This window comes from Chroicocephalus ridibundus, chromosome 8 (assembly GCF_963924245.1).
Source record: "Chroicocephalus ridibundus chromosome 8, bChrRid1.1, whole genome shotgun sequence".
Taxonomy (NCBI): Eukaryota; Metazoa; Chordata; class Aves; order Charadriiformes; family Laridae; genus Chroicocephalus; species Chroicocephalus ridibundus.
In genome coordinates this window covers 1,297,454-1,316,673 of record NC_086291.1, presented here as the reverse complement: position 1 = coordinate 1,316,673, position 19,220 = coordinate 1,297,454, and the positions used below count along the sequence as shown (strand labels likewise).

The 19,220-nt window shown below is 47.0% G+C and overlaps 1 protein-coding gene across 1 annotated transcript; it reads left to right on the top strand.

Annotated features, from left to right (window-relative positions):
* Positions 1 to 1,456: 1,456 nt before the first annotated feature.
* CTH (cystathionine gamma-lyase) lies at positions 1,457 to 18,992 on the top strand. Its single transcript, XM_063344753.1, has 12 exons — positions 1,457 to 1,674; positions 3,698 to 3,779; positions 4,327 to 4,422; positions 7,484 to 7,593; positions 8,231 to 8,362; positions 10,314 to 10,371; positions 11,073 to 11,150; positions 12,246 to 12,398; positions 12,610 to 12,731; positions 13,857 to 13,909; positions 15,121 to 15,259; positions 18,285 to 18,992. Exons 1-12 carry the CDS (start codon positions 1,513 to 1,515, stop codon positions 18,303 to 18,305), a joined length of 1,206 nt encoding a protein of 401 aa, XP_063200823.1. The 5' UTR covers positions 1,457 to 1,512; the 3' UTR covers positions 18,306 to 18,992.
* Positions 18,993 to 19,220: the final 228 nt, after the last annotated feature.

Sequence of the window (19,220 nt, the reverse complement as noted above, 5' to 3'; positions counted from 1 at the left end):
AACACGCTTGTGGGCTACGCACATAACCGTAACGTGAAACTGGAGGTAGAGGTAGAAATTTGGTATAAAGAGGAAATAATTCCATTTTCCCCATTCTCTCAGTTTGACTACCCTGGATTTCATAATACAAATTATTATAAAAAGAAAGCGGACCCTTTATGGTACTGCCTGAGATTCACTGGCCACCTGAAACTTTGTGACTTGGTGTCCTGCCCGTGTGGTGGGTTCAGAGCAGAGCTTTGCCCACGGGGTTTACGCAGCGATTTTCCACAGACCGACAGGAAAGCGATTTGTCACCACAGGGCTAAATTCCTCCGTTCCAAATTTCAGGTGTCTGCTGCGTGCTGAGGCTGAAAAATGGATGAAAATAATCAGCATATTCAGTTTTGCTCTGTATTTACCTGCAAGTGGTACAAAAATTATTTCAAATTCATACAATCACAGGCTGGTTTGGGTTGGAAGTGACCTTAAAGGCCACCCAGTGGCACCCCCTGCCCTGGGCAGGGACACCTCCCACCAGCCCAGGTTGCTCCAAGCCCCGTCCAACCTGGCCTTGAACCCCTCCAGGGATGGGGCAGCCACAGCTTCTCTGGGCAACCTGGGCCAGTGTTTCACACCCCCAGCTCTCTCAGCCTGTCCTCCCAGCAGAGGGGCTCCAGCCCTCCCAGCATCTCCGGGGCCTCCTCTGGCCCCGCTCCAGCAGCTCCGTGTCCTTCTGCTGTTGGTGCCCCAGGGCTGGAGGCAGCGCTGCAGGGGGGTCTCCCAGAGCAGAGCAGAGGGGCAGAATCCCCCCCTCGCCCTGCTGCCCACGCTGCTGGGGATGCAGCCCAGGCTGCGGGGGGTTTCTGGGCTGACAGCGCACGTTGCCGGGGCGTGTGGAGCTTCTCACCCACCAACACCCCCGAGTCCTTCTCCCCAGGGCTGCTCTCAGTCCATTCTCCCCCCAGCCTGGATTGGCGCTTGGGACTGCCTGAAATTCAGCCTGAAACGCAAGCAGCTGTAAGCGCTGTGAAGAAGTTCTTTAACCGCATGGATCTGGGTTTCGGTTGTGTGACCCGGCTGGGCCTGTGTCTGGTGCGGCGGCCGTAAGGAGCCATTCCCTGGTGAAGGCTCGGTGGGGCCCACCGGAGCCCCGGTCACCGGCCGCCCTCCCGGCCGAAGGCCGTCCCGCCATTTCTTCGTCCTGCCGCCAAGGCCAGGGGTCGCCGGGTTGCCAGGCCGCTTCTCCCCTGGTGGGCACGGCTTCTCCCGGCCTGACCCTCCGGCGGGCCGGGCCGCCGCTGCGGGCGGAGAACAGGCGCCGGCGCCGCCGCTCGCTCCGCGCTGCGGTGCTGCGGCGCCCCCTGTCGGGCGGGCGGTGCCGCCGCGGGCCGCCGCTCCCCTCCCTGCGGCGCGGGCGCCGCCCGGCCCCGCCCCGCCTCGCCCCAGCCAATGGGAGGCGGCGGCGAGGCCCCGCCCGCGCCGGGCCCCTCAGGCGGCGGCACCGGCGACGGCGACAGTCGGAACGCGGCCATGGATCGCGGCGGGGCGCGGGGTTTCCTGCCGGCCTTCGCCCACTTCGCCACGCAGGCCATCCACGCCGGGCAGGAGCCCGAGCAGTGGCGCTCGGCCGCCGTGGTGCCACCCATCTCCCTCTCCACCACCTTCAAGCAGCAGGGACCCGGGCAGCACGCGGTGAGTGCGGCCGCCGGCCCCGCGCCGAGCCGGGCTCGGCCCCGCCGGACCGCCCGGGGTGAAGGACGCCGCGCTCGGACGGGGTCTGGGGGCGCGAGCGGGGCATGGCCCGGCCGGGGGCGCGGGGAGACGGCCGGCCCCTGGAAGGGGAGGGGGGCTCCCGGTTTGCAGCCCGTGGGAATACTTCCCTTCGTGCTAAATCCTGGAAAAAAAAACCCCGAACATCTTTTTATTCACTGGCAGAGGGGGGTTCTCCCGCCGTGGGCTGGAAGGCAGGTTTTGGGTAATTTTCAGTGTGAAAGGTGGATGAAGAGGGCACCCAGGGGGGCACCCGATGCCCCTCGGCAGCCCCCGCGCTGCTGCCACATGGGTGGCGGGTGCGGGGCACCGATGGTCACCCCGCCACGGCGCAGGCCTGCATCCGGCGGTTTGCGTGCAGCCAGCAACTTCCTTGAAGGCTGCAGGATAACAATGCTTTACTTCGCCCCCCTGGGACCAGGCAGAATACATCTTCACATTTACAGATTGTGTAAGAGGCTGCTTCACTTGACTGAATGAAACGTAGAATCACAGAATGGTTTGGGTTGGAAGGGACCTTAAAGCCCATCCAGTCCCACCCCCCTGCCCTGGGCAGGGACACCTCCCACCAGCCCAGGTTGCTCCAAGCCCCGTCCAACCTGGCCTTGAACCCCTCCAGGGATGGGGCAGCCACAGCTTCTCTGGGCAACCTGGGCCAGGGGCTCACCGCCCTCACAGCCAACAATTTCTGCCTCACATCTCATCTCAATCTCCCCTCTTGCAGTTTTAAACTGTTCCCCCTCGTCCCATGGCTCCCCTCCCTGCTCCAGAGTCCCTCCCCAGCTTTCCTGGAGCCCCTTGAGGGCCTGGCAGGGGCTGGAAGGTCTCCGCGGAGCCTTCTCTTCTCCAGGCTGAACCCCCCCAGCTCTCTCAGCCTGTCCTCCCAGCAGAGGGGCTCCAGCCCTCCCAGCAGCTCCGGGGCCTCCTCTGGCCCTGCTCCAGCAGCTCCGTGTCTTTCATAATATTTCATAAGTACGTTGTGGATGTATTGTAGAAAATACTGGAAGTGTTTGCATTGAACAGCCATGAAGTTTCTGATGGCTACCATGCGTGTACGAGGGAAATGACAACTCATAAATCAGTATATGTTCCAAAGACAAGGTCTGAACATCATAGTGCACTGGTTGGGCAATAGGAATTTGCCTCGTGATCTTTTCATTCCACACTAAATCACTTATGGAGACTAAAATTGTGAATGCTTGTAAGTAGCAAGCTTTGTTGAAGATGACTACAGAAGGAGGAGGCACACACTGCTGTATTCACTTGCTGATGACAGAGCGGCCACGTTCTTGCCAGAAGCTCCATGAGAGCAGTCTGCCAGATTCCTGAATATGATGAAGTTGTCATTAAGCAGAAATCCTGAAAGTGTGCAAATACCAGGATGCTTAGCCAGGTTCTCTGTGTAACAAGGCATCCATGAGTTTTCTTTTCTTGTTAAATTTTCTCTGTATTCACTTAAAAGCTGTTGCACTGAAATGTGGAACTTGGCCTGACTGCATACCACAGAAACTTTTGAGCTTTCAGCAACTTTTAATAGGTAGAGGTTGGCACAGGCCAGTGCCCTGTGGCATCTTTCAAGCAGAACGTCATGGGGATGGGACACGTTCTTGCTGATAAAGTAAGAATGAGTGAACTGTGTCAGACCAAGGTCGTTTTTCCAACAGTGACCAGAGATGGATGTTTAGAAAAAAGTAGGAAAGCATGGCTAGCAGGACAATACTTCCCCCAGTACACCCCTAGAAACCATTTTCGGGCTGGGGATGCCAGTCGGATGTCATGTACACCAGCTTGACGTAGCCAGAAAACCAGCCTGTGGTTCTTGGAGGAGGTGCATGCGTACCCTCAGTGTTGAGAGCGAGGACTTTTCAAGGAATGTAGGACTATTATCGTACAAAACTTTTTCAATGCTCTCTCAAGTTATATTTTTTTCTTGCTTTCACAATAGGGTTATGAATACAGCCGGAGTGGAAACCCTACCCGGAATTGCCTGGAGAAGGCTGTGGCAGCGCTAGATGGAGCTAAATACTGTAAGCAATTAATAGGTTCTTCAAGCAATATGTCAGCATGTGTGTCTCCTGACAGTGTCTGCAACAGGTGTAACTTGGGGAGCAAGAACTTGGACAACGGAGTTGTTGGCAGCAGTTGTATCACAGCAAGGCTTTCACAGCTGCTGAGTACTGGTTATGGGCAAGAGCTGCTTCGTGGTGTGAAAAGAGTCCAACGCTTATCGTTCTGGAAAGTTCAGCTCAATCATTGGACTTTCTGGAGTGACTTTTACTTCCTCTCGCTGCATTTGATGCCTAAGCTAAACTGAATTCCCCCTTGGGCAGCAGCACTGAGGGCAGTGGGGCGTGGGAGCCCCACGGGAGCTGCTGCTGGACTGGGTCACCAGTGTTCATCCCGGGTCCCACCCCACGCAAAACCAGGCTGCTGCTTTTACCAAATCCACTAAAGGAGTGAGATAGCGTAAGTGAGGGTGACAGAACAGGTTCCTTTTAAAAGCGAAAGCAAGTTTGACAAGGTTGTATCACATTAAAATACAGTCTGTCTGCCACTTCTTCTTTTCTGTTTTAGGTTTAGCTTATGCTTCTGGCTTAGCTGCTACTTTGAATATTACTCACCTGTTAAAGGCTGGGGATACAATTATCTGCATGGATGATGTCTATGGAGGTATGTAAAGCACAAGTGTGTTTTTGATCTTCATTGTGCAAATGATTAAACGTACCTAATTGTGATTCTCATGAACTTTCTGAATTTCCCACGTAGAACCTTACTTTTCTTTAAAGCCTTTTCACTTCATGAGGACACAGAGCACTCATGTCTGATTTTGGTGTTAGAATTTCGAACACTGAAACATTCTGCGGCACTATGTGGAGGTTTAAAAATATAGCTAACTAGTAATATATGCTTGAACGACGGGAAAATAGCAACATCCTAGCTTTGCTCAGGTGTGTTTGCAGAGCAGGACTCCCTGTAGTCCAATGTATCCAAGCTTTCCAGCTTCTGGTATTTCTACTATTCCTTTCCTAGGTTTGACCCTTCACCAGCCAGCATTTTCAGACAACCATGCTGTCATCTTCCCTGAAAGCACAACTTGCATCTGTTATGCCCATGTCTTCTGAATGCTTCAGTGATGCTGCAGCCCACTATTAGGTTTTGATCATGCATAGTTTGGGGTTTTTTTTCATCCATTCTTCTAAGAAACTCCCTGGGAACAAAGAGAGTTCATCCACCTCTGCTGAAGTCCTTCAAAAGGTTGATGCCACCCAAAAGCCCATAGCAGGGAAGTCTGCCAGGATAGGCTGTGGCAATCAGTGTCCTTAGTGCCCAACTCCTGTGTTTCCCTGATCGGCAGAGCATGTCTCCCTCCATCTCCATGGCCTTACACCAGGAGATCAAATCTGCTTTGTTTTCAAAGGGAGGTTAGGCCAGCAACAAGTAGCGTTTTCCCCAGCAATAGCTGGAAAACCTTTTAGCAAGAGTAATCACCTTTCCCATCGCTAAGAGCAATTACTGTTTGCCAGTCAGTTCTCTATGCTTGTTCACATCAAATATAAATACACACATTTGCTTTTAATGTCTTAGTTCTGTCATGCCAGATAGCTCTTCTCCAAAGTACATCTGGAGCCAAGCTGAATGAAGAGAGCAGGAATCCCTACTGGTAATCTGCTCCTTTAATTTACAGCCTTCCCACCACAGACCTTGGTAAATCAAAGTCATTTGACCAAAGCGTATTATCAGTTCCTCACTTCAGAAAGGCCCATAGGTGTATTTTTCAAGCCAAACCAGTTCACCTGCTCATTAAAGCCTCAGCCTGTGGTGGTTTCTGCAGAGTTGAATTTCATTGTTTGTTCCCTGAATTTTTTTCATACTTTTGTTGTAAAGAGACTGGCTTCCCCACAGCCAGCCTTGTTCAGTAGAGTTCACAGCCCATGAGGTGGTACATCTACAGATCTGCCACTGGCTACTGTGGCCAGTATGTGTCCAGCCCTTTCATTCCTCCTTTGGATATTAGGAGCTCTTTGTCCCCTAAGTCCCTGCTTGCTTTTCTCCTGGGCTGTGCTCTTCCGCCTGTTCCTACTCATCTTTTCTGCTTGCGTTCTCCTACGTTGCAGCCTGGTCCTTTCTCAGCTGCTTCCTCGCTGTTGCCCACCCTGACTCCTTTTTGCTGTGCAGGGTTTACTCCTCCACTGTGCTTGCCCTGTGCAGCCTTGCACACTTCAGGCCTGTGATATCATAGAATCATGGAATGGTTTGGGTTGGAAGGGACCCTAAAGATCATTTTGTTCCACCCCCTGCCCTGGGCAGGGACACCTCCCACTAGACCAGGTTGCTCAAAGCCCCGTCCAACCTGGCCTTGAATAGCAGCCTTTGTGTCACTGGGTGCTGAGTGCTGGCGTGTGTCCCTGCTCCCTCGAGGGTACACTAGCTTTGGCAAGCTTTTAGTATGTTTTTTTTTTAAAAAGCCTGGTTGGAGAGGACAGCAGTACTGTGATTGCTAACTCATGTGAGTCCGCAGTATTCAAGGTTGTCAGAAAAACAGTGAAAGAAAGGGCAAAACTCTCGGGCAGTGCTGGAAAGCGCATCGCCTGGGGCGGGTTTAAGAGATGCCGAGTTCTGGGAGGCATGAGGAGGAGCTGTGGGTAGTTGACACCTCTGAGTTCTGAGCTATTGCTGTAACTTCTCAAAAGGGCTACTTTCAGTGTAATCTTCCATTTCCATCTAAGTTTTTTTGCTGTGTGCTATTATTAAAAGTACATCAGATTTTTTTTTTCTGTGGTTTGTATTTGTAGAGTTGACAGCCTATGTGAAAATTTCCCACGCCTGAATAGCTTCTCACAGCACAAGATACTATATTGTAGAAATAAAAGTGTTTCCTTAAGAAAAATAAAAATCATTCAGACGTAGCATTCTGCACACAGAATCGCACCCTGCATATACTATGACTTTATGGCTAGATGGCAAACTGCTCTTCAGCATAAGTGAGTAAATGCTGAATAACCTTGGCAAAAAGACCTAATGAATTAATTTTTAATCCAGGCAGTGTTGCCACATAGTCAGTGTGTTGCACATCTAGCGATCAACTGGTTGCTTTTCGGTTCTTCTTTTAATCTTTCCAAGGAAAGGCTTCAAAGACAGAAAGAAAGGAGATAATCACTTTTTTGTGTTCCTTGCTGCATGTTTGTTTAATGGAATGATGCGAAACACAGTAGCTGGAGTCTTCCCCTTGATTCTTCTTCTCCCAGATTCTCAATTAAGCTTATTAAATAGAAAAAAGAATTTGAAACTTTGTGGTGGAGAAGAGTTATTTAGAGTGGGGTGGGGGAAAGAGGATATAAAAACTGGAACCACTAGCTTGTGCATGGCAAAGGGCTGGAGGAAAAGTTAGAAGCAGGCAAACTAAAAGGGGTCTTTTTAATTTTCTGATTAAAAAAGCCCTGAACAGCTATTAATTGGAAGTACTTCATAAATCACTCTGATTCCGTATTCCCATTATTACTTTTCCATGATGTTTAAATCATGCAATCTTCAGCAATCTTTAAACCTTTCAGAAATAAAAAAAATACTAATGTGCCATTTATGGTGTACAGCGTAAAGCTGCACCCTCCTGACTTGCTATGGATGCATACAAGAGGCTGGAGATCAGTGAAGGAAAGTTAAGGAAGTTGTTTCAATTTGTGTCTCTGATTTTTTTGTTTTGTTTGGTTTGCTTTTCTTTGGGTTTTTTTAGGCACAAACAGGTACTTCAGGAAAGTAGCCATGAAACTGGGTTTGAATGTAGTTTTTGTTGACTGCACAAAAATGGAATGCCTGGAAGCTGCAATTACACCAGAGACCAAGGTAGGAGAGAGGGAAAATGCTGAACTTACTGCTTAATGTCATTAAATAATTTTGTTCTTGCTGTTGTGTTGGGTGTGTGTGTCAAGCAGAGGGGCTGCAGGGGTAGCCTTGGCGGAGACAGGTTGGGGCACAGCTGGCTCCAGCACATCCCCACTGCAGGCCACTGTGTGGTGTTTGTGGTCCCTCGAAAACATTTTAAGAAGGGCAAAAAACATCACAGAGAGAGAGAGAGGAGGAGGGAAAAGGTGAGAAACAGCAGAGGGAGGAGAAACAGGAGGAGGAGGTGCTCCATGGCACTGGAGCAGATGTTCCCCTGCTCTAGTGGGAGGTAATTCAGCTGGAAAAGTCTTACAAACTTTTGGGCGTAAAGACCTTCTTCTGGCTATGTCTGGCTTCCTCAGAGGTGATGCACTTAGGTTTTCAAAAGCTTTGATGTTCTTGCCGTGTATCAGTTGTTTTTGTGGAGAACGTTACCTCTCCCAAGAAACCTTGCCTTTCTTATTCCCAGTCTGCAAACCTGCATGGGCAGCCGACGCTCAGCGAGGTAACATTTAAAAGCCCTTATGACTTACAGATGTATCATCACCAGCATTGTAAAATCCCTAAATCGCCGTTTTCTGTTATTGAATTACTGCAGCTCGTTTGGATTGAAACGCCCACAAACCCCACGCTGAAGGTCATTGACATTCAGGCCTGTGCAGATGTAGTACACAAGCATAAAGATGTTCTTCTCGTGGTGGACAACACTTTTATGTCTGCATATTTCCAGGTGAGCCCTTTGTTTAGCGTTTCCCCGTTATTTCAGTGTATTCGAAGATACATTTTTAAAATGGAAGCACCACCAAGGAGCTGTAGCTCTGATCTATGTTCTGTTTCTAAATACAACCCATGTACTGCTGCTGTTTACATTAGTAAAGATGGAATGCAAAGTGTTGTACAGCTAGCCATATACCAGTATGATACCAGCAAAGCCAGTATGGCTCAGCTGTCAAGTAAACACACCGAATCAAGTGAGGTAAGCCATTAGGAGAACGGCTTCTCTGTAATTCAAAAACCATGTATTTTTAGCTCTCATTGGTGGAAATCATAACAGGCCTATTTAAAAGTGTCCTGTTTTCTGACTTTGGCCTTTTTATACTAATTCCTTTGTATATGCTGTTTATGATCTGTTCTGAGACACTTGATATTCTAAAAAAGGTAGTGGAAGAAAAACGTAAAAGAGGCAAACTTTGTTAAATCTTTCTTTGAGACATTCAAGTTACCTTTTTCTTCAGTATGTTGCTAAATGTGTGGCTTAGAAATTTGTAATTTTGATCTCGAACAACTGGCATAACTTTTCTGCTTTCATAACTAGAGTACGTGAAGTGAAGACAATTTATTAAGTTCTAAAAATGCTTTGGAATAATAAACCTCAAAGTCTTGTTCATCTTAACGTGGGCTAGAAATATTCATATGTATTTCCCAGGAGTGACTAAGCTAATCCCTTGTATTTTAGATCTAAAGTAAAACTTTTTTATAGGTGCAAAAGGCAGGGTGTCTTTGTTTTTGTTAAGGGCACTGAGATCTTTATAATAGATTAAGAAAGCTTTACAGAAAGTGTTAATGCTTAGCTAAAGCAGCAGCACTTGAGTTTGTGTATATTACTTCAGAAAGATGTGTGTGAGAGAAGAGAAGTGAGCGTCTGGGTGTATGGGGTAGTTAATGTATCTTTTATTGGCCTGGTGCTAAGAGAAAGTCGGTTGTAACGATTAATTCCAAGTAAGCAGAACAGGTAATGTCTTTCAACCCCTCCAGACTGCTGCTGATACACTGCACTAAAAAGATCATAATTTTACAGTGACTTGCACAGCAATATTGAATGTAAAAGGCACCGGGGTTTATGCTACCATTCTGGCTGCGCCCCGGGAATGCACGTTATCCGCGTTCCTTGAACAGACATCCGTGTTTAATCTGGCAGCAGCAGTCTTTTATTCCAAATCTGCTTGATTTGTTACCTTTTAACATATTGATACTCTTCAGTCTTTATAGTATGTTTATATTATGTGCAAAGTCCTTTACTTTGTGACTGATTAAAAAAAATAAATTGTTCATTACTTCATGCCCATCAACATCTCAGTTTGCCTCAGCTTAACGAGGCTTCTGGGAGGAGAGCCGGGAGGTCAGGGAAGAGGGACCTGGCAAGCAGAACCCTTTGCGCTTTCTTCAGGTTTCTGTTGTTCTTTCGGTGCAGTGTCACCAATACTGATAGATAGAAAACACTGCCATTTTTTGCTTTGCAGGCTGTGTTGAGGTCTTCATTTTCTAAGGAAATACACTGTAGAGTAAACACCATTACTTATCCCTGCCTCAGCTAAGCAATATAACTATTTTTTTCACAAATATGAACGGGCTGTGTGTTGGAGGTATTCAATCACTCCTCTCCCTAAAGCCAGTGGGAATTAGACCAGTGCTTTTAAATCACGTTTTATTGTGGGTTCTTTTTATTGCACTTATCTTGAATTCAGAGTGCTTTCCTGTATTACTGTTTTTGTCACATATTCTATCTATCTTCATTCTCAGGTTTTTGTGTTTAAGGTGTTCTGTGTTAAGTTTTCGTGTCTTTTTTAGTTTCTCCACCTACTGTTATTTTCTGTGTTGGATCACAGCCTTTCTGAATAGCTTCAAATGGACCAGAGTGCAAACAAGCGTTAACCGGACCTATTATTTTCATTTCATTTCAGCGTCCTTTATCTCTGGGGGCTGATATTTGTATGTATTCTGCAACCAAATACATGAACGGTAAGTATGCGAGTTCAGAGCAACGCAGGCTGGCTATTTAAAAGCCGTTCTGGCTGCGGGCAGTTCAGAAAACCCAGTGTGTCTGCCAGTAATTCGTAGATGGACCATTAGATGAGATGGAGCATTGAAGAGACCATTAGTCTTTGTAGCTCCTGAACTATCCCTGAGAGAAGGATTATTGACCTGACTTCAGGTAATAGACCTAGAGGTGTTTATAGCCACCTTGTCTTTAATTTAGCTACAACAAAGCAAGTGGTTTCAGTAGACAGTAGCTGCCAGAAATTCTATTAAGGTTCAAAGGAGGCTTCATACGGCTGTTGGTGCATGTCCCACAGCACCTTCACCGTGGCATTTCCCAGACAGCCCAGACTCGGAGCTAACGTGACTGTAGCTGTGCTGTAACTGCAGGTCCCTGGTGGTGGGGATAAAAGTGGAAGTTTTCTGGCGGTGTTCTTTGCTGGTGTTTGGGAAGTGTCTGGGGGCAGAGCACCCTGCTGACCAGAGCTTTAGAAAAAGCTGAAATCTGCCTTATGATTCACATGCTGCACAGGAAGGATGGCCGTAGCAATGAGAAGGAACCCAGCGTCTCACAAAAATGGGACTGTATTAGCACCAAGACTGAGAAAATGAGGGTTTGTGGCAGAACAAACAGAGCAGATGGAGTGGCTGACTCTGTTCTTGTCTTCTCCTTGAATTTTTAGGGCATAGTGATGTTGTAATGGGACTTGTTTCGGTAAACTGTGACGATCTCTACGAAAGGCTCAAATTCTTACAAAACTGTAAGTAGTCAATATAGGAAATACCTTAAAATGAATTGTGTTCCCATTATGAGCTGGTAAATTTGAAGCATGTTGCATGCACACAGGTATGAAATCTATTTAGATTTAGCTTTATTTAGACGTAGCTCAGGCACTTCCATGTGCAGAAGTGTAAATGACTGGAGAGAAAGCGGTAACATAGGTGTAAGAAGCCTGAATTCTCTTCCCTGCCTTTCACTGGTACGTAGAGGGGGCTTATGCAAACACGATAACTTCCGGTATGCCTCTGTAGTTTTTCTCTTTATAAAGTTAGTGATACTGTTCTCCACTTCCTAACTGCTTCAAGAAAAATGCTGAGCAGCGTGGGTGGTTCAGCGTTCGGTCTCCAGGTGCCGGGGAGTGGGGTGAATTGTCCAGTGGTGGGTGCGTGCATGCAGGACACCATGGGACTGCCCTTCCCCTCTGTCCCTGCCTTCTCCCAAGACGCGTGTCCCTGATGTGGCACGTCCGGGAAGCGTGGGAGGCAGAGCGGCTGCCGTCTGTCTGCCCCCGCAGCGCCGCAGCTGCACGGGGCACGGCCGCTCGCAGCCTCTCTGCAGTTACCCTTGAGACCCGGGCAGAAAGAGCACCGTCGTTTCCTATATTCACTTGACTTCATACACAGAGAGGCATACAAACCTTTAAAGTATGCATTTACTTAACTTCATCTCGCTCGCGTCAAGTACATCTGGGGTTTTTAAACTCATTCATGCATTGGGGGATATGCCTAGTGTAGAATTTTCATATATAGGTTGATTTTAACAATTTTACTGCCTCTTAATTGTAACAAATTTCTGTACAGTGTTCTGTCTGCCTTCTGTCTACAGCAGAAGTAAAGGCATATTATCTAATAAATTTAATTATCTAATAAATTTAGTTCTCGAAGATCTTCAGCATGTTAATTCAGCTCATTAATTGGCATCCCATGTGTATGAGATGAGGAAGACAGATCACATCAGATGTCTTTCCACTTGTCTTGTTCTAACTTTAGAAATTTTGGAAATTAGGACTGTGTTTAGTTTTACTAAATAAAAAATGCCTTTTTTTTAAAGTGGAATTTTGTTTCAATTCCTGTAGCTCTCGGAGCTGTTCCGTCTCCCTTTGACTGTTACCTGTGCAATCGTGGTTTGAAGACCCTGCAAATCCGGATGAAACAGCATTTCCACAACGCGTTAGCTGTTGCTCGGTTTCTTGAGTCAGATTCCCGGGTGGAGAAAGTCATTTTCCCAGGTAGGCTGGCCAGGCTTCCGAGCGGGTGACGTCTTGGAGTGTGGCTGGATTTGGGGACTGCCGTGCTACGTGCCGTTTGCTCGCCCTTCCCATTGTGTCACTCTGTCTTCGGTGTCCACCTGGGCCATGGGCTGTTTCCGCAGCTGAGGGTGAGCTGCTTCCCCCTTTGAAGGGATGGTAATTAACTTTGAGCAACTTGTACAAATTTCAGGCTTGCCTTCACACCCTCAGCATGAGTTGGTCAAGCGGCAGTGCACTGGCTGTCCTGGGATGATAACCTTCTACATTAAAGGAAATCTCAAACACGCTGCTGCCTTTCTCAAGAACTTAAAGGTAAATGACAGTGAATACGTGCTACCTTAGAGGGACTTGAGCCTTCTGAGGGTGATAATGAAAGGAAGTGGTTTGTCTTGGGGCGGGGAGAGTTTCTCTCTGTACTTGCAAAGCTCCTGAAGTCTTTGGGTGTGACCATCTCTAAATAATAGATTATTTGTAAATGGGAGGCTAATGAGAGGGAAGAAAAGATGCCTCAGCTCATTTGAAGTATTTATTTACACAGCAGGGTGTAGTATATCCAGGTTAGTTCAGGCATTGCTTCTCATAAAGGGCCTTTTGCAGAAATACGTGCAGTATTTGAAAGCGGAGAAGCTGTGGCCGGTGTAACGCTGTTGTAATACTTCAAAGTATTCATCAGGAGAAAAACCCATTGAGAAATGCCATGAATCACGAAGCAAAGAGGGACTCCCTCCGTCTGGAGCGTAGCTGTTTGTTTATTTTACCTAAACCATAGGTTTTTGCTTTTGTCTTTGCAATGTATTCATTCTGCCTGTGCTCTTTAATGTGTCTGCTAGTCTTGATCTCTGGTTAATTTCCATCCTGCTCGTGTTTTTGCTGTTTTGTTCTTGGAAGAATAAATCAGTAATATTTGACAAAGGTAAATTAGAACTTCCTTCTCCGCCCTGTCTTACTTACTTGCCAGCTAGTATCATCAACTGAAAATGAATTTACTAAAAATATGATTTTCCCCAAAAATATCCTTTTACGTGAGAGAGAGCGTTTGATCCTGGCACAGGAGATCTACCAGCTTTGACAAAAAGCATCAGAGAGTACATTCCAGAAGTAGTCCCTGCGAGTATGTTCACTTCAGCCCTTTGACCTGGATAACCATCAGTTTGTCACCAGGTTGGTACAGCAGTAAAGCTGTTTCCTTAAATCAGGCTGAGAAGAGGATTCTTTGGTTGATAGGTTTAGTTGTGGTTTTTTTTTAAAGGAAAAAAAAGTCAATATGAGCAACCAGGGCTGGAGAGAGATGCTGAGGGCAGTAAGCGCATTCACAGCAGAGAAATCCTGAATCCGTGTTTGAGTGCAGCTGTGTCTCTAGAGAGCCTTTTTGGCATCCAGGAGTACACTCATAACTTTACACTTCTTATGTCAACTTCTGTTTAATTTTTCCCATAGGTTTTTGCACTGGCTGAGAGTCTGGGAGGATATGAAAGCCTGGCAGAGCATCCGTAAGTCATTCTTCATCTTCAAAGTCTAAAAAAGCTGCAGAGCTACAAAAAACTTTGCTCTATTTTGCTGGGAGTTCTAAAACTTTCGAGGAGACAAAGCTAAGATATTTTGCATATAATTGAGATTCCAGGATGGTATGTTGTATGGCGCAAACCCCAGTGGCTGCTCCAGAAGTGAGTGTGACTTTTGTGAGTATAAGAACGCAATGATGAAAGAATTTCCAGGCTTCCTTGTTTTAACTGGGAGACTGAGCCGCCGTTTGTTGCTATGATAACAAATCCAAGAAATCAGCCTGTGTATGAAAAACTAGCGTTGAGCAGATTTGGTCACAGTGTTGAGGGACGAGGTCTGCCGTTCTGCCTGCACACACAAGAGGGCACGGTCGGTGTGCTACACCGAACGCATCTCTCTCCATCCCAGGTACATTTTGTGGGGATTTTAGAAATACTTAGTTGCCCTTGTCTAGGTTAAAAGGCTAAACGCAGGATTTTTATGGAATTAGGTTATTTTACTTAAATCCAATTTGCTTTTCAAAAAGATACATGGGAAGTTATGACTAAACTTATGTGCTAAATCATTTCAGTTACTCAATTTAGAATAACAGCACATCTTAAAGCACTCAAGCAGTTGAAAGGTAATTGCTGACTGGTGGATGTGAGTGGCTGAGCATATGGGGGAAATAGCTTCTTACCTATATCCTCCATACCTGGGGAAAATAAACCCTTCGACATCAGTGGTACAGTTTGATAAGGGATCTGAGAAAACAGAGGTTTAAAAAAAACCCTGGAGATTTTATGCTGGAGATTGTATACTATAGCTGTTTCTCCACATGCTTAAAGTAAAGCTTTTAGAATTTTTTTTAGCTTTTTTTCTGGAAAATAGTATCTGGAAGGAAGAGGAAGAAATTTTTTTTTCCCCTCCTTTTTCATTTCCAGATCGTTAAGCATCCACTTCTTATTCATCATTTGTAGCTTGGACATACTGTATTGAAACACTGGGAGATACAAGTCACTGAGTTCTCTGCAGTTCGTGTAATTTCCAGTAACCGATAGTAGGATCTCTTTCCATCTGTGGGTTAAGCAGCAGGTGGTACGCAAAAGGTGTAACGCCTTTATGAAATTTCAGGGGTTGCTGGCAGGAAACTGATTTTTTTGATCTTTACCGATTAAAGTAAACTCTTCTTAGAAAAAAGGCTATTTTTTTCCTCCAGGGCCATCATGACTCACTCTTCGGTGCCTAAAGAAGATAGAGAAGCTCTTGGAATCAGTGATACGTTAATTCGCCTGTCAGTTGGTTTGGAAGATGAAGAAGATTTACTGGAAGACCTAGACCAAGCTCTGAAAGCTGCCGTGAGTGGGCTGTTACCTTAGTGCTGTCGCTCTAAAAATAATTTCTCTTTCAGTCCTCTGCCTTTCTCACTAAACTGCCTGCTGGTAATTCTAACCGCATTTAATTTTTAAACTACTCGTTAGTGTACCTTGCAGAGTGTGTGTAGGGTTTTAAAGCTTTTGTTGTTTGGATTCTCTGTGCGGCAAGGTTTACAGCCCTTGTCAGTGACGATTTGAGTTGACATGGGTTCGGACACAGGAGCTGGGATGTCCCTGGGGCTGAGGGGAGACTCTCATACAGGCACCAAAGTGCTTCCGGTGTGTGTCAGATTTTTCATGTCATAGTTTTAGAGGGGGTTGAAATATATTAAGGACCTTCAAGAAAATAGCCTCTATCAGGCAGTAAGTCCAATATTTGAGTAACGCTGTTTCGTTTATAAGTACTACTTCTGCTCCTCTACCCAGAGTTCTGTATTTCAACATGCCCCAGCGATGTGCGCTGTCAGCCCAGAGACCCCCCGCAGCCTGGGCTGCATCCCCAGCAGCGTGGGCAGCAGGGCGAGGGGGGGATTCTGCCCCTCTGCTCTGCTCTGTGAGACCCCCCTGCAGCGCTGCCTCCAGCCCTGGGGCACCAACAGCAGAAGGACACGGAGCTGTTGGAGCGGGGCCGGAGGAGGCCCCGGAGATGCTGGGAGGGCTGGAGCCCCTCTGCTGGGAGGACAGGCTGAGAGAGCTGGGGGGGTTCAGCCTGGAGAAGAGAAGGCTCCGGGGAGACCTTCCAGCCCCTGCCAGGCCCTAAAGGGGCTCCAGGAAAGCTGGGGAGGGACTCTGGAGCAGGGAGGGGAGCCATGGGACGAGGGGGAACGGTTTAAAACTGGAAGAGGGGAGATTGAGATGAGATGTGAGGCAGAAATTGTTGGCTGTGAGGGCGGTGAGCCCCTGGCCCAGGTTGCCCAGAGAAGCTGTGGCTGCCCCATCCCTGGAGGGGTTCAAGGCCAGGTTGGCCGGGGCTTGGAGCAACCTGGGCTGGTGGGAGGTGTCCCTGCCCAGGGCAGGGGGTGCCACCGGGTGGCCTTTAAGGTCCCTTCCAACCCAGACCATTCTGTGATTTCAGACAATAGATTAAAATTGTTTTTTACACGTGGTAATTAATGTGGTGCCATATTGTGCCTTTTCATCTCAAGGCAGGTTTGCTGAAATACATGAGGGGTGTGTGTTTGAGTGCGACTATACACACGGGCGTGTGTGCAGGGAGAGGCTGGTTAAAGGTGTATTGCCTTTTGGTCCTACACAACGTTGAGCTTTGCTTTGGATGGGCTAATGCTGTGACTGAAGGAATAATGGGGTTTTTTGCAAGCTCTTTTTTTTTTTTAATCATTTTTATTTTTCCTGGAAAGGATTAGTCATAGCTGAAAAATATATAGTAAGGGCACTTGACTTTGAACCAGTACCTCAGTCTGATGGATCTCCTTTGGAAGCTGCGGACTTGCGGTTTGATGTGCCAGTATTTCATTGCAGAATGTGCTGTGTCGTACTGTACTTCGTATTCATCATGCTGTGACTTATCAAAGGCATTGCCAATGTCTTTGCTTTTTCAATTGCAGATAACTTGTTAGGTGAGTTTCCCAGATGATCCTAGGAAGCAGATCATGTCGTGTGAAAGGACCTTTCTTTTTCCCAGGAGGAGGTCCCTGACCTTCGGGTACGCCGGAGAATTCCTCTTGATGTGAAATCTCGTGGCAGCTTTAGATCTGAATGTGTGCTTGAGGCGTGTGAACCAGATGCCTTAAGCCTACACAGACACTCCATCACAACCTCTAATTTTGTCTGTTCTCCAGAGCTTCAATGGAAGACTAAAATTCTTCCAACCCTCATAAGCATAATTATGCGCTGAGGAGAGGAAGGAGAATTTCCTCCTGATCCTGGCAGGCAGCAAACAGAGCCCAGAGGTATGGGATGGCTGCAAGCAAAGCCTTTCAAATGGCGTTGGAGATCTCAGGATGCCCATTGCTCACGGATGTGTACTGTATCTTTCGTTCTTCTTAGGAGCTTTTGTTGTCAGGGACTGCCCGCTACAGTCACACAAACCCAGCCGTACAATTTGTTATTCTGTCTTTACAACTTTAGGTTCCGTTCCCAAGTATCCTGTTTGCCTGATGCAGAACTTCACTCCTGGGAAGTCAAAACCTTTGACTTAAGAAATCTAAACGTGCTCCTAGCCCGCTTGTACCCACTTGGTCACACGTTGCTCCCGCACAGGCAAATGTAGGCATTGGACACATTGCTAGCAGGCAGTGACAACATTTCATCAGGGCAGCACGCTCTCTGCCGCGCCGTGGGTAGGCAAGGGGTCAAAGAGAAGGAGAGAAGCCAAGGTCTGCAGCGAGGAACGTGCTGAAGAGGGGCTTCAGCAAGTGTTGGAATAAAGTTTAATAAACACCCACACTAAAAAAGCACAAGTTTCCTTCTTCCCTTCTCCCAACTTGTGCTTTCGTCCTGTAGGAGCACCATAACGCATTGGGTGTTTTTGAGTGGGAATCCTGCAGATTTGGTGACTCCACAGTAGCCCTTGCAATGCCGAGGACAGAGTTCATGAGCTTTGGTGGACCTTGGGTCAGGTCCAGGTCAATGGCCGAGGCAGAACTAGGTTCAGCACTACCTTCTTCTCCTCTGCCACCTCTGCATCCTTGCGGGCACCTGCACCCCCCCAAAAGAATTAAAAAATAGAGGTGTTTGGAGTGGTTTTGTCTGTGAGAGAGAACATGGTGGTATTGGTGGCATAAGCTTGAGTCCCGCAGCAGTTGTCACAGAGGTAGTTGATGTACTGTATGGGTGGGAAATTTTTTCTCTCTCTATTTTTCTCTCTCTTTTATTTGGTGATAGAGAAAATTAGCAACAGTAACTGCATGTATTTCTATATGCCAGCACAGAGCATGAAGATAATCTAATGCTAAAACGTGTCTTATTTATGAAAAGACAAAAAAAAAGTGCATGGTTGATGTAGGTGCGTAACATAACGATCTCTCATTTTCCCGTCTCGTTGCAGTTTGCAGACCACAAAGCTTGACGTTTAAAACTGGAACTTGGAACTGGACGTTGAAATGCCTGAGGAAGATGACACAGAAAGCCAAATCGCTAATGATTTTCCTTTGATTTGCCTTCGAGAATTGCAATCTGTTTGATCCGACGCTGGATGCCGGGGGGTCCTCACTTTGTGCGTTTACCCTGCTGCCGTCTGGCTGTACGTGGACCTGTGGCGCACAGCCCCTGCCCTCCCCTGGGCCCCTTCCCGTCCTGTCGGAATCCCTTGGGATTCCTGGAGGCAGCAAGTTGTGTTTGAGCGCAGCCATGGTGCACGCTCAGGAATATTATCCCAGCGGACATCAGTGTTTCCCGTTTGTGGTGCTGCGAGGGTGGCAGGTCAAGAGGGCTGGTTTCTGTTACTGCTCTTCAGCACGCACAGGTCATTTGTCTCATCTCTTCTAATCCAACGATCCAACTTAAAAACTGTTGATTTAACTTAGATGTTGTTCTTAAATTAGATTGGAAATGTGGTTAAATGCTTTTTCACCTGTTGCTATTTTATGAGTATTGAAAATGAAGCAAAATCCAATGCCCGGTAAACAATAGTAACTTTCTAAAGAGGCTCCTTTCCCTTAAAAAAAAAAATCATGTAATGTTAATTGCGGTAATGATTTGGTTTATATTTGGAATGGGAATCATTTTAATTAAAATATGCCTGGAATTTCCCTGATGTATTACTTGTTTTGACATTTGCATATATCCACTTGCATTCGAAATCAGGTGCTAAAATGACCCTGGATTTGTTTGAATTTTCCTATAGGAAAATGATGTCCTTGATGTTTTTGTTTTTGTCAAGAGCAAAAGATGTAAATTCTAATGTGTACCAACTTACCACGCGGATTGCAATATTCAGGGGCCTCTGGGCGCTGCTGGCTCGGGGTGTGTGGCGGGGCAGCGC